General features: G+C 45.0%; 1 protein-coding gene across 1 annotated transcript in view; it reads left to right on the forward strand.

Moving 5' to 3' along the window:
* The window catches only part of CCDC63 (coiled-coil domain containing 63), a 36067-nt gene that overhangs the window by 12598 nt on the left and 7809 nt on the right, over nt 1-15660 (forward strand). The window contains exons 4-8 of the mRNA XM_010599900.3: nt 1547-1736; nt 5384-5503; nt 8358-8539; nt 10775-10956; nt 11393-11613. Of these exons, the coding sequence (XP_010598202.3) occupies nt 1547-1736; nt 5384-5503; nt 8358-8539; nt 10775-10956; nt 11393-11613 (895 nt within the window). The remainder of the gene's footprint in view (nt 1-1546; nt 1737-5383; nt 5504-8357; nt 8540-10774; nt 10957-11392; nt 11614-15660) is intronic.

Consider the following 15660-nt stretch of genomic DNA (forward strand, 5'->3'; position numbering starts at 1 on the left):
GAGAAGGGTGAGCTGTAGAAATACAGCGAACTAGGCCTCAGGCAGGAGCCCTGCTGGCGCAGTGGTTAAGGCGCTCAACTGCTAACCAAAAGGGCAGGGGTTCAAACCCCCCAGCTGCTCCATGGGAGAAAGATATGGCAATCTGCATCCGTAGAGCTTTATAGCCTTGGGAACCCTGGGGGTTACTATGAGTCAGAAGGCAGTGGGTCTGGTTTTTTAAGCCTCAGGCAGAGGGCAGTGGTGGTTTAGTGGTAGAATTCTTACCTTCCATGCAGGAAACCAGAGTTCGATTCCTGGCCAATGTACCTCATGTGAAGACATCGCCCCTCTGTCAGAGGAGGCTTCTGTTTTGCTATGATGCTGAATGGGTTTCAGTGGACTTTCTGATGAAGATGGACTAGGGAAAAAAGGTTTGTTGATCTGCTTCTGAAAATCAGCCAGTGAAAACCCTATGAATCACAGTGGTGCACTCTACAGCTGGTCATGGACTTTCTGATGAAGATGGACTAGGGAAAAAAGGTTTGTTGATCTGCTTCTGAAAATCAGCCAGTGAAAACCCTGTGGATCACAGTGGTGCACTCTACAGCTGGTCACGGGGATGGCTCAGGACCAGGCGGCGTTGCCTTCAGTTGCATGTGGAGTTGCTATGAGTCGGGGGTGGACTAGACGGCAGCTAACAACAGCAACCACAGGTCTGGGATAACCGAGTTCTGGACCTGGACCCAGGACCACTCTCTGCCTGGCTTCCCTTCTCTCTCATATGATTGGAGCCGGTGGGAAGTAGAATTCTGCCTTAGTTATCTAGTGCTGCTATAACAGAAATACCGCAAGTGGGTGGCTTTAACGAACGGAAATTTATTTTCTCACAGTTTAGGAGGTGAGAAGTCGGAATTCAGGGCCCTGTCTGTAGGAGAAGCCTTTTCTCTCTGTGTCTTCTCTTGGGGGAGGTCCTTGTCTCTCTTTAGCTTCTGTTCCTTGGCTCTTTGGTGATCTTTGTGTGGTGTGGCATCTGTCCTCTCCCGTCTCTGCTTGCTTGCTTGCTTAATCTGCCCTTTTATATCTCAAATGGTATTGATTTAATACATAACCTACACACCCTACACTAAAACTGTCTTATTAACGTAACAAAGAAAACCCATTCTCAAATGGCATTATAACTACAGATATAAATTTCTCCCCCCCAACAAAAAAAAAACCAAAACACATTGCCTACTCACAGTGACCCTATAGGACTCATTCCCTACTCAGAGTGACCCTCTAGGACAGAGTAGAACTGCCCCAAAGGACTTCCAAGGAGGGGCTGGTAGATTCGAACTGATGACCTTTTGGTTAGTAGCCAAGCACTCAACCACTGTACCACCGGGGCTCCAACCAGCCACAGGTATAGGGGTTAAGATTTACAACACATATTTTGCGGGGGCACAATTTGATCCATAACATTCCCCGAATCCCCTTCCAGGGCTGAGGCACCCGCAGTATGTGATGAAGGTGCCTTTGAGGCTCAGGATTAATCATTCACTCCTTCTCCCCTCCGCCCACCACCCAGCAAGGAGATCAAGACCCTGAAAGAGGAGCAGGATGAGATCACCCTGATCCTGAGTCTCATCAAGTCCTCGAAGAACTTGAGTCTGAATAAGAAGAACTATATGGAGCTGCGGTTTTTGCTGCAGACCAAGGAGGACTACGAGACCCTGATTAGATCCATGAAAACACTGCTGACTGAGCTGGATGAGAAGGTGTGGCCTTTCTCTTAAAGGGTTCTCTTAAAAGACCCATGGCAGCGGGGAGGAATGGATGAAGCACCTCGATAACCTAGGCAGGACCTGACACCCCAGCATCCACAGACCAAAACCCAAAACCAAACTCATTGTCCGTAAGTCGATTCTGATGCCTAACAACCCTATGGGACAGAGTAGAGCTACCCCATAGGGTTTCTGAATCTGTAAATCTTTAGGGAAGGAGACTGCCACATCTTTCTCCTGTGGAGCAGCTGGTGGATTTGAACTGCTGACCTTTTAGTTAACAGCCAAATGCTTTAACCACCGCACCTCCAGGGCTTCTCAACATCCACAGGGACTGTATTAATACAGGTGTCATTTAATGGCTCCCTCACCAGGCTGCCAGCCTATCCCAGTGCCTGGCACATAGTAGGTCCTCACTCAATATTGTCTGAATGAATATGGAAACCTCATTAACATCATTTCTCTGCTTAAAGCCCTCCAGCACTAAATCGTATGCCTGAAAAACGTTGACTTGGCAAATGCTGTGTTATACATATTTTTACAATACAAAAAAATTTTTTTTTTTAATTATCTATATGAGACCAAAGGGACAGCAGTAACTCCAGTATAAGTGAGTAGCTTAGGGGACACTGAGTCTAATGTAATGGGAGGAGACAACTAAAACAGAAATAACAAGAATGTTGACACAATGTGAGGAATGTAACCAGTGCCACTGAATAATATGTGTTGGAATTGTTGAATGGATGCATGTTTTAATGTGTATATTTTCATCAAAAATAAAATAAAATGAGATTTTAAGATATAAACAGCAACACAAAAATTATATATAAATTGTGGTTGGTTGCTGTGTGCCATGGAGTCAAGTCTGACTCACAGTGACCCCATGTGACAGAGTAGAACTGCTCCATAGGGTTTTCTAGGCTGTAATCTTAATGGGAGCAGATGGCCAGGTCTTTTCTCCTGCAGAGCCGGTGGTGGGTTCGAACCTCTGACCTTTCAGTTAGCAGCAGAGTGCTTAACCGTTGTGGCACCAGGAGCCTTTATATGTAATTACTAGAAAAAATAAAATAGCAAAGAAGTGAAAAAAAAAAAAACCCTCTGAATAATTTCCCATTGTTCTTTCAATAAAGGCCAAACTCCCTGGTGTGGTATACTCTATCGAATTGTGCCTTTCCCTCCTCTTCCACCTTCTGTCCTGCCCCGTCCCTCTCTGTGTCCCTTCTACACCGGCCTCTTCACCGTCCTGGGAACCCCCTCTCCTATCTGTCATGTCCATGCCTTTGCACATGCTGTTCCCTCTGCCAGGAATGCCCTTCCACCTGTTTGCTGCTTGGGGAACTCCTATTCATCCTTTAGGTCTCAGCTCAAATGACCGTGCTTTGCGTGCAGAATACCTTGTATCTCCTCTCCCTGAAGACTCATCCCCTTTATGTTTTTTTTTTTTCCCTGCCAGTCCAAGATAGTCAGCTCTCTGAGGACAGGGACCATCTCTGTCTTGATTACCATCATACGCCTGTTGTCTGGCACAGAACAGGCATTTAATAAACATGAATGAATAAATGACTTATGAATGAGTCAATGTGTGAATGAATGAATGAGAAAGGAGGTGATAAAGGAAAATTGAAGAAAAGATGGGAACATGGGTCCTCAGGAGCATTAGGGAAAGGCAACCTCATTTGCTGTCCTCAAAGAATATGACACTCACCCTTTAAAGCAAACCGTCTTATCCCAATTTAAGCCCACCCCAAAAAACCCACTGCCATCAAGTCGATTCCGACTCATAGCAACCCTATAGGACAGAGTAGAACTGCCCCATAGAGTCTCCTGGCAGATTTGAACTGCTGACCTCTTGGTTAGCAGCTGTAGCACTTAACCACTACACCACCAGGGTTTCCTTAATTTAAGCCCAAGAATGGGCAAATTCCAGAATCCCTCTCCCTGTGCCCAACACAGAACCCAGAGCCCTGTCCTTGCAAGAGGTCACTGCGCTAGGAACCTCATCAGGCCCTGCCTGGCCTTACAAAATAATAAATAAGCCAACTGGAAAACAGCAACTTGCTTAGGCAATACATTTCTCCGCCAGCCACAGCCTTTGGTAATGCCTCCCATCGGGCAGAGGCCTAATTACTCTCGGCATCACAAAAGCAGCCTTCTGACATAAAGACACAAAAGGGATCTCGACTCTGAATTTAATCACAAGAGCCACCGGGGAAATGCTGACACCACAGCTTCCTTTTGACAAGGAGCTGAAGCCTGAGGACTCTGGGGGTCATCTCTAGCAGGGGTGGCCATTCCTTCCGAGCAGGAGATGTTGCAGTCTGGCAATACTGCGCTCCATATGTTAAGACAAGTCACTTGTTTTAGTGCATCAGCGAGTTTGTGTTGAACATGCCGCCTGTGCATAGAGAGAACTGGAGAGGGACACAAAGTAAAACAGGGAACTTGACTTTAGATGTCAGGACTGATGAAGCTCTTTATTTTTGCTCTGAGGGAATTTTGGGAGTGTGGGGTAATGGCTAAAGTCTAAACCCTGGCTGATGTCAATCATAAATGAAATTAATTTGCCTTACCAGTGTGTGTGAGATACAACAGTTTCCTCAATGCCTGATAACCTGAGCTGCCATCTTGTTTGATGTACTAGTGAGAATGTGTTTAGCTGCAAGTAACATAATTCTTGATTAAAAGCAGCTGAGGGAATAAAGTTTGCTTTTCTCACATAACAAGAGATCTGTCTGGAACTAGGCCATCCCAGGGATAGTTTAGCAGCTCTACAATGATGGGTTGGTTTTTTTCTCTCTGAACCTTTTGGTCCTTCCCTCAAGGTCACAAAATGGCTACCAAAGTTTAGCTGGTATCAGCTTCTCACACAACCACGTTGAAAGATATGAAGAAGGACAACTTACATGATAGTCTCTCTATCTCTCTCTTTGATAGCCTCTTCTTATGAGGAGAATATTTCACAAGATACCCCAGCAGTTTTCCCTTCATTGGCCTGGGCTGGGGCACATGCCAACTTCTAGGCCAATCACTGGCAAAGGGAAATGGATTGCCATAATTGGGTTAGAGTAGACCAGGGGCAGCAAACTACAGCCCCAGGGCCAAATCCTGCCTGTTTGTTTACCACCTTCAAACAAAGATTCCAGGTACAGAAAACTATAAAGAGATTTTTCACCTACATAATGTCGAGAGGGGCATTGGGAAGTCCCAAGGGGTAGGGCACAATTCTTGAGTATTTGGGGCTGTTCAACACGTTTCAGGATATGTGCCCTCTTGTTTTCCCATCATTGCAACAGCCATAAAAACACCTCCACAAATTTACAGATAGCTCCTTGGGGAACAATGCCATTTTGGCTAGAAACCACAGCTTTATGGTAAAGTGAAATTTGCAACAGGTAAGTGAAATTTACATGCCTAGGTGAGAGCAGAAACTCTACATCGCCCCATTTTGACCCTAAACTGGCTCAGATTAAGTTGAATGGAACAGGCACCCAAGAAAGAAATTCAAATTCCATATTTAGGAAAAGAAAAGACATCATTGTGATTTTTGTTTTTAATACATGGGAGTTAGTAAACTGTAGAATTGTACCCATACAGATGTTAATACAGCTGGGTTTTCTCTCCCTCGCTCTCTTTTTTTTCAGATTGCTCAGATGGAAAAAAAAATTATAAACCAAAAGCAGATCTTCATTAAAATGCAGGAGGCCAATAACCCCCGGAAACTGCAAAAACAGATCCACATCCTGGAAACCCGTTTGAATCTCGTATGTATGGTATTCTCTGCAGCTTTGCAAATAGCTCTCCCCCTTTGCTCAGGGTAAAGAATGATGTCATCTGAACCATTAGCGGAACATAACCATTTCATTGGTTGATGCCGGAAAAGGTGGACTACTGGTGTACACTCAGGCGGGGCAGCCTTTTTAGAATTTACCACCCACCCTGAACGGCTCATCATTGCCCATGTGCCTTTTTCTTGCTCTCTGGATTTTAGCACAGGCTGTTGCCCTCACCTCCCAGAATGTCTGCTTTTAGTTCCCTGTCTCAAAAACTCTTGCTCATTTTCAAGAAGCAGCTTAAATATTACCCTTTATCAAGCAAGATTAGTTGCTTCCTCTCCTGTGGAATCTGCTCATTCCTCTACTATAGCTACTTATTTAGCTATACAGCTATTTTGTTGTTGATGCGTCTCTGAGAAATATTAGACTTATATATCTGGATAAAGAGAGAAGTGATGTTTCCTGATGACCTTCAATCCACAGTGACTTTTGCATTAAGTGGGATTCTCTAAATTGTGAACTGGCTTAAGCAAAAAAAAAAAGGGAATTTATTGGTCGTAGAACTGAAAAATTCAGGGGTGGAAATGAAGCCCTCAGGCATAGCTGGATCCAGGTTCTCCAAACATGTCTTTCTTTAGGACACTTCTATCCATCTCTCCTCTGGGTGGATTTCATTCTTGAGGAGCACCCAATGTGAAGGTGGTTTGAATAGCTCGTCTTCTTTCTACTTTAGAAACACCAGCATAAAGGGAGCTCTCTTTCCTAAGAGTTCAATCCCAAGTCCCAGGGAGGCTTCTCATTGGGCCAGCTTGGGTCATGTGCTCATCTGTGAACCAATCACCATGGCCAGAAGAATGGAATACATAGATTGGTCAGGACTGAGTTATGCGACTGTCCTTGGAAACACTCCAAAAGAGTGGAGGGCAGCCCCAATCAAACAATGGGGACTGAGAGCGGGGGAGAGGTGATTCCCCAGGAAAGGCAAGAGGAAGAGGAACCTTAGTGCTGAGCAAGGACAAACAACACCTTCCAGTTTGGCTTGTGAACTTGTAGCTCCTACAACTGAGCCAAGACAGAAGGAAATGGATCGATTTGAAGAGAGACCTGTCACTGCCTCCCTGTGCAAAACCCTGAGCTCTTAAATGCTGACACTTAGGCTATAACTGCATGGGTGGAACTGATCTTTCTGCCTCCTCCACTAGCCTGAGAGCTGCCTGAGGGCCAGGCAGGGTCTTTTTAATATACATGCATAGTGATTTACAGCTGATGTCAGAATGCTGAGGATACATGTTAAAAATGCAGATTCCTGGGTCCCCTCCAGATCCACTGAATCATAACCTCCAGGGCTGAGGCCCAGGAACCTGCAATTAGTTCTCCCAGTAAGGCCAAGGGTCCCCTTGGTTAGAAACATAGCATCAGTGCCGGGCACAGTGTGAGGCTCAGGGTAGGTGCTTAGCTAACATCTGCTGGTTGAATGAGTGAATGCATGCATGATTCATTGTCTGTTGAGGTCTGCTTTTTTGTTATAGTTCTATTCAGATTTCCTGTTTCTTCTTCAGTCACTTTCGGTAGTTTGTGTCATCCTAGGAATCTCTGCATTTCATGTAAGTCATTTACTAATTTGTTGACATACAGTTGTTCCTAATATTTCCTTATCATTCTTTCAGTTTCTGTAAGATTGGTAGGTCTCCTCTTTCATTCCGAGAGGTCTGCTTTCTTGTATCTCAAACTGGTTTCCTCTTCTTACCTGACCAGGTGTGGCTGCACCTCTTAGTTGATTAGGTAGCCATCTCTAAAGGTGATTACAGTGTCCCAGGATCCTTCATGATCCACTAAAATCTCCTGTACTTGCTCAGTGGGGCCTGAGAGTTCTCCCCATGAGTCAGACTTTTTATCCCACAATCAGAGACAGGTAGCATGCTAACAGGCCTACAGTAAAATTCATACTAAAGGACAAATGACTGATAATCGGTGTCTTCCTAAGAGTTGGTGGAGGATGCAAATTTAGATAAGAGCTTCTGTTCCTTTGGCTTGTCCCTCCTGTTTGGTGACTACTGAGACACCCCACAGAGAAACCCAGGGCTGGGACAGGGTGAGACAAGCAAAGACACCAGAGTGCAAAATTTAAAGAGGCATTCATTCTCAGGCTTGTGGAAGTACAGGGTCAAAACCTGAGAGTGAGTGCCTCCTTAAATGTTATGCCCTGGGTGCCTCCCTTGCCTTACCCCAATCTTGTGTGGTCAAGTTGAACTGCCCCATAGGATTTCCTAGGTTATAATCTTTATGGGAGCAGATTGCTAGGTCTTTCTTCCATGGAGCCGGTGGTGGGTTTGAACAGCTGAGCTTTTGGTTAGCAGCCGAGCAGTCAACCATTGTGCCATCAGGGCTCCTTACCCCAATCTTAGCCTTGCAGAAACCTACGGTTTCTCAGAACATAGCTCGAAAATCTCTGATCCAGGGGCAGATTAACCAGTAAGCAAGGTACACAGGGGATTATAGTAAGCAAGGTACACACAGGCTTACTTGTGTTTACTTACTAACCTGTAGTGCACAATTTCACATGGTTTCACCAAATCTTTTTTTTCCTTTTTTTTAAGTAAGACATACAGAAAAGTATAGGGAATAAAATAATGAACACCCTCCTATCCATCACTTAGATGCAGCAATTGTTAATGTTTTTCTATATTTGCATCATTTTCCCCTCTGAGGTATTTTAAGGTAAATTATAGACATCATAATATTTCACCCCTGAATACTTCACTTTGCCTCTCTAAAAAAAAAAAAAAATTTTTTTTCCTAACCACACGACCTTACAAAATTAACAACACAGCCCTTGCCATAGGTCACCGTCCACTTTGACAAGATGTTGACTACCAATGCCAAGCTCCGGAAGGAGATCGAGGACCTCCGGTTTGAGAAAGCTGCTTATGACCACGTCTACCAGCAGCTGCACCGTCGCATGTCGATGCAAAAGAAAACCATGAATGTGGCCATTGAGCAGTCTGCTCAGGCCTATGAGCAGAGGTGGGCTGGAGAGAGACCCCTGGGCTCAGAGATGCCTCTAGGCCTCCTGCTGAGCATCTAGCTCCCTAGTCTGAGCTCCCTCTGCCCCTGTGCTTGTGTATTGGGGAACCCTGAGTCATAACAGTAATAATCCTGAGCACTAACTGTATGCCAGGGATGGTGCTAAGTGCTCTGAGTATTGATTTATTTTTTTAAATTTTATTGTGGTAAATAGCAACCCTTCCCCACCCGCAAAAAGAGACAGTTGCTGTCTAGTCGATTCTGATTCATGGAGACCCCATGTGTGCAGAGTAAAACTGCCTTCAAGGCTGTGACCTTTTGGAAGCAGATCATCGGCCTTTCTTCCAAGGTGCCTCTGGGTGGGTTCAAACTGCAAACTTTTGGTTGGTAGTTGAGCACGTAACCTTTTATGCTACCCAAGGACTCCATGGTAAGTATATGTAATATACAATTTTCCATTTTAACTATCTTTTATTATAATTTTTTTGCTGTACTTTAGATGAAGGCTTACAGAACAGATTAACCATTTTTAAGTGTACGATTCAGTGGCGTTTAGTACATTCACAATGTTGTGCAACCATCACCACTATCTAGTTCCAAAACTTTTTCATCACCCCAAATAGCAACTCTGTTCTGGGTATTATTTTGACCCTCACAATAGCCCTAGGGGTTATCCCCCCCCCCCATTTTACAGACAAGGACATGGAGGTTTAGAGATACTGAGAGACTTATTTGAGATTCAGGTGAGTCCTGGATGTGGTGGTGTTGAAATTCAGCCACTCTTCAGGTGGTCCTACTGCTAGCCTTAGGAGTCTCTCGCAGTCCAGGTGTCTCCTGGATCCATACTCATAGGGGCAAAAGGCACACAGGTTGACTTTGAAGAGCACAGGTTTTGGAGGCACAAAGATCTGGGTTCGAATCCTGCCTCCATCACTATTACATTATTGTAGGACCTCTGTGAGTGGTTAAAAAAACAAAACAAAACAAAACCCACTGCCGTAGAGTTGATTTTGACTCATAGGAAGGTGGAACTGCCCCATAGGGTTTCCAAGGTGGTACTCTACTGAAGTAGACTGCCACATCTTTCTTCCACAGAGCGGCTAGTGGGTTCGAGTTGATTCAAACTCACAGGGATCCTAGAGGACAGAGTAGAACTGCCCCATAGGGCTTCCAAGGAGCAGCTGGTGTATTCAAACTGCTGACCCATTTGTTAGCGGCTGTAGCCCTTAACCACGGCGCCACCAGGGCTCCCTTTGGGTGGTAGTGAGAATTAAGTAATATATGTAAGTATAAAAAAAAATTAATATATTAATACATATAATCTATTAATTATATTATATTTATTATATTACATTACATCATTATATTAAAAAAATTTTTTTGTTATGTTGTTAAGTTATATTATATTAATAATATATACTATATTTATAACATTATGTTAATGTTAATATATTAATAAATTATATTAATTATATATTAATATATGTAAGTAATATATATAAGGGAGTGCCTGGGACATGGTAATTGACAAGTGGTGTCAATGATGATGATGATGATGGAAAAATAATTTCCTGGGGATAGTCTAGAGCTTGCAGCTGGTAGTGTTTAGGAAAGGAGAGTTGTTCCAGTCCCAGAACTTCCATGATTAAAAGACGTGATGGTGGTGGTGGAAACAACTCAACTGCCCGTCAGCAGGTGAACGGATAAACAAAATGTGGTCTATCCATGCAATGGAATATTATTCAGCCATAAAGAGAAATGAGGTTCTGATACATGCTACAACATGGATGAACCTTGAAAACGTGCTGAATGAAGTTGTTGTTAGTTGCCATCAAGTCGGTTCCAACTCATGGTGACCCCATGTGTACAGAGCAGAATTATTCTCCACAGGGTTTCCAAGGCTGTGACCTTTAGGAAACAGATTTCCAGGCTTGTTTTCTGAGGTGCCTCTGGGTGGGTTTGTGCCACCAAGGGACCTTCAAGTGAAATTAATCAGACACAAAAAACCCAAATATTGTATGATCTGACTTACATGAAATATCCAGAATAGGCAAATCCATTGAGACAGAAGATTAGTGGTTACCAGGGGCAGGGGAAGAGGGGGAAAAGAAGTAAAAAAAAAAAAAAAAGGGAAGTGGCGGTCATTGGCCAGGCAGGAGGCCCTGTGGCCTGACAGGGAGAGAGGAGGAGAGGGAAGACCTACGGACACTCAGACCCTGTGTCCCCCTTGCCCAGGTTGGAAGCCATGGCTCGAATGGCGGCCATGAAGGACCGCCAGCAGAAGGACATCTCTCAGTACAACCTGGAGATCCGAGAGCTGGAACGTCTCTATGCCCACGAGACCAAGCTCAAGTCCTTCCTGCTCGTCAAGCTGAACGACCGCGTGGAGTTCGAGGAGCAGGCCAGAAGGGAAGAAGGTATGCTCTCCAGGCCCCCCATTCCTCTCTTTTTTCCTTTCCTTAAATGATATACATTGTCGTTGCTGTGAGGTGCCATCGTGTCAATTTTGACTCACAGTGACCCCATGTGACAGAGTAGAACTGCCCCATAGGGTTTTCTAGGGTGTAATCTTTATGACAGCAGAACGCCAGGTCTTTCTCCCTCGAGACTGCTGGGTGGGTTCAAACCACCAACCTTTTGGTTAGCAGCTGAGCACAAAAGCACCTACCTGCTATATGAGAAATGCTTAATTAGATATTTGTGAAATGAATAAATGAGTGCAGCCTCTGCCTTATCTCGGGGAAGATTCTAGCCCCCTCCCTAAGGCATGCTATTGAGCAGATGCTATCTGCCTGGCACTGATCTGAGTGGCTGCATTTTCCTACTCACTGTTGCTGGTTTTTCCTTTTCTAGCTCTGAAGGCAAAGAAACATGGAAAGAAGAACAAGGGGGAGAGTTTTGAGAGCTACGAGGTGGCCCACCTCCGGCTGCTGAAGCTGGCTGAGAATGGGAACCTGAACCAGCTCATTGACGAATACCTGGCCAAGGAGGAGAAGAACTTTGCTCGGTTCACTTATGTCACAGAGCTCAACAATGACATGGAGATGATGCATAAGAAGACCCAGAGGATCCAGGTCTGGCCAGTTCTTCTTTCCCTAGGCCTGGGACCCCCTGCCCCATTTCCAAAAGCCATCTGCCCACAACATCCTTCCCCAAGGCAGGCTCCTTGGAACACTCCATCAGATGCTTGACAGAAAAAAGGGTCTCAAGGTCGAGTCTGTTTGGGAAACTGTGCTGTTTTCTCCCAGTGCTCCCCTTACCTTTTAACTTTTCTGAAATTGATAATTGTCTTTCAGCTGATGCACACATGTAATGTGGCCATGCCCCACCCCCAATACTGACATTTAATCCATGGGTGTGTAGGGCTGCTATAACAGAAATACCGCAAGTGGGTGGGCTTAACAAACAGAACTTTATTTTCTCACAGTTTAGGAAGTTGGAATTCAGGGCGCCAGCTCTTGAAGAAAGCTTTATCTCCCCGTCATCTCTGGGGGAAGGTCCTTGTCTCTTCAGCTTCTATCCCTTGGCTTCTTGGTTATCTTCATGTGGCATGGCATCTGTCTTCCCCCATCCCCGCTCCCTCGCTTCCATGTTTAATCTATATCTCAAAAGAGGTTGATTTAAGACACACCCTACACCAAAACACAACACAACAAAGAAAACCCATTCCCAAATGGGATTATAACCACAAGTATAGGGGTTAGGATTACAGTGTATTTAGGAAGGACACAATTCAGTCTATGACAGCATGTTTTATAAGCCAGAGGTCAGTAAACTACAGCTTGTGGGCCAACTATGGCCTGCAGCCTGTTTTTGAACAGCCCAGAAGCTAAGAATGGTTTTTACATTTTTAAACATTGTAAGAAAAGTATGTAAGAGAGACTATATATGGCCCCCGAAGCCTAAAATATTTGCCAGCCCACTTTGTCTTAAAAGTTCACCGACCCCTGTTAATCAACAGCTTCTTACCCTTGAGGGGAGATGGTCAAGTTTTATCTTGAGAGACTTGATATACAGGAGCATAGTAGTGGCTCTGAGAAGTCCTGCAGCAAAGAAATCTGTTTACCTTTGTTGAACCCATAATTTCCCCAATTAATTGGCTCCCTGGACCACGCACTCCCTAGAATATAAATAAACATCCTTCAAATTGTCCTCACAGGATAAAGTCTTAACTCCTTAGAGTATTGCTCAGGTCCTTCAATATATACCTCAACTTGCCTCTCCCTTCGTGATCCCCAAAACGTCCTCGGCAGCCGCCCATCCCAGCTCTGCCTGAGCTTTTCCTCCGTCAAGGCCTTGCTCATGTTGTTCCTTCTCCCTTTCCCCTTTTCTGATGAAATGCCCATCCTTTGTCCTGACCAGAACAAATGTCACCTCCTCTGGGAATTAATTACTCCTTCCTCCGCGGTCCCTGAAGCCGCTCCCTATTGTCACTGTTTCTCAAATGTGCGGTGTGTACACTGGCCATGTGCAAGTAGATTGTAGCTAGGAGAGAGGTGAAAATTTTTTAATTGATTAGTTGTGAATGAATGGGTAGTAGGAAAAATATAGCTTGCAGAGCAAACCTGTGATTTAATGGATACTATATAATTTTTTTTATATAGGGTTTTTTTTATATATAGGGTCGCTATGAGTCCGAATTGATTCGACAGCACTGGGTTTGGTTTTTTTTTTTTTGGTATTACTCAGTGAAGGAGCCCTGGTGGTTCGGTGGTTAAGCCCTTGGCAGCTAAATGAAAGGTTGGTGTTTCGCACCCACCGTCGGGAGAAAGATGTGGCAGTCTGCTTCTGTAAAGATTACAGCCTTGGTCAAGGTTGGGGAGGAAGGGAAAGGAGGATTCAATAACTAGATGGTAGACAAGAATTATCTTAGGTGAAGGGAAGGAGGACACTCAATACAGGGGAAGTCAGCACAACTGGACTAAACTAAAAGATAAGAAGTTTCCTGAACACAACCAAACACTTCAAGGGACAGAGTAGCAGGGGCGGGGGTCTGGGGATCATGGTTTCGTGGGACTTCTGGGTCAATTGCATAACAAAGTTTGTTAAGAAAGTGTTCTGCTTCCCACTTTGGTGAGTGGTATCTGGGGTCTTAAAAGCTTGCGAGCGGCCACCTAAGATGCATCAAATGGTCCCAACCCACCTGGAGCAAAGGAGAATGAAGAACACCATAGACACAAGGAAAACATTAGCCCAAGAGACAAAAAGGGCCACGTAAACTGGATACTCTATCAGCCTGAGACCAGAACAGATGGTGCCTGGCTACCATCAATGACTCCGCTGTCAGGGAACACAACAGAGAGTCCCTGACGGAGCAGGAGAAAAGTGGGGTGCAGAACTCAATTTCTAGTAAAAAGACCAGATATAATGGTCTGACTGAGACTAGAGGGACCCTGGAAGACATGGCGCCCGGACTCTCTGTTAATCCAGAACTAAAACCATGCCTGAAGCCAGCTCTTCAGACAAAGATTAGACTGGACTATAAAACATAAAATAATACTCGTGTGCTTCTTAGTTCAAGGAGATGCACGAAACTAAACGGGCAGCTCTGTCCAGAGGCAGAATGAGAAGGCAGGAAGGGACAGGAGTTGGTTGAATGGACACAGGAAGCCCGGGGTGGAAAGGGGGAGTGTGCTGTCACCTTATAGGGATTGCAACTAGGGTCACATAACAATATGTGCATAAATTTTTGTATGAGGAACTAACTTGAGCTGTAAACTTTCACCTAAACCACAATAATAATAAAAATTACAGCCTAATCTGTCCTGTAGGGTCTCTATGAGTTAGATTCTATTCCATAGCAAGGTTTTTTTTTTTTTTTAATTACTTAGGGTGTAATAATAATAATTAGGAATAATGATAACAACATAAAAATAACATAATAAATGAAAAAATTAAAGAAAAATAAGTAAATAAACAAGAGCAGTCAACTTAAAGGAAACTGGATAGAGAATAACAAATATTAATAGACATAGTACAGGTGGTACTGGCTATGGCAGAAACGAAGGTGGTTATACCAGTTAGGGTTCTCACGGAAACAGATGGAACACTCAAAAGGGATCGATGGCGGAGCGTTTTAAAAGGAGGATTATTTACAAAGGTGTGGACAGGTCTAAGGGAGTCAGGAAGGGAGAGGGCAGCCCCCAGGCTACCAAGAGCAGCTTGGAAGGGCTGAGGGGAGGGCGCAGTTCCAGAGCCAGGACAGTATGGTGAAGGGTCTGGCAGTGTCAAACAGTGGTGACCGAGAAAGAGAGGTGCAGATTGACCCCAGGCCCCCCACCATCCGCACCCCGCCCAGCCCGGTCTCCTTCCACCATCTCGTGTCCAGCTGGTGGCTCCCACTGGCAGAAGGCTGAGCGCCAGGGAGCCCATAGACGTAGCTCTGTGGATCTGGGGCAGGGAGCCTGGTGGGGAAGGGTGGCCAGTCAGCCGGAGGGGCGGAGAGGCTGGCCCGCTCAGTGTGAGTGTGGGTGGATGACCCTCATCTGCGTCTCCCTTCTAGAAAAGCTCAGTTCTATCGCGCACAGGGGCGCAGGCATAAATCCCTCTGTATCCTCGGTGCCCAGCGAGTCATGCACGCAACGATTGTTGCTGTTAGTTTCCTTCCAGTCGATTCTGACTCATGGCGACCCCATGTGTTATAGGGTAGAACTGCTCCATAGGATTTGTTGGCTGTAATCTTAACGGTGGAGCCCTGGTGGCGCTGCGGTTGAAGCCCAGAGCTGCTAACCGGGTTTGAAAGGTTGGCGGTTTGAACCCACCTGCCGCTAGGAGGCACTATGAATCTCATCTACTTCACAGCAAAGGTCTTTTCTGTTTTGTTTTAATCTTAACTGAAGCAGATCGCTAGGACTTTTCTTCTGTGATACTGCTGGTGGGTTCCAATGCCAGCTTTTAGCTTAGGAGTGGAGTGCAAATATGCACACAGAGGATGGCACCAGCAAACGATTCCTCGATAGAACTGAGCTTGATCTTCCTGTCCACCAAGACGGTGCTCTCCTGCGTTAGGATGAGTGTGTCCGATAAAAGATAAGCAAGTCTCTGCCCTTTCTGGCCTCAGTTTTTCCATCTGTAAAATGACATGTTTGGACTAGAGCAGGAGTTTCCAAACTTTTATAAAA

Source organism: Loxodonta africana, chromosome 19, assembly GCF_030014295.1.
Source record: "Loxodonta africana isolate mLoxAfr1 chromosome 19, mLoxAfr1.hap2, whole genome shotgun sequence".
NCBI lineage: Eukaryota > Metazoa > Chordata > Mammalia > Proboscidea > Elephantidae > Loxodonta > Loxodonta africana.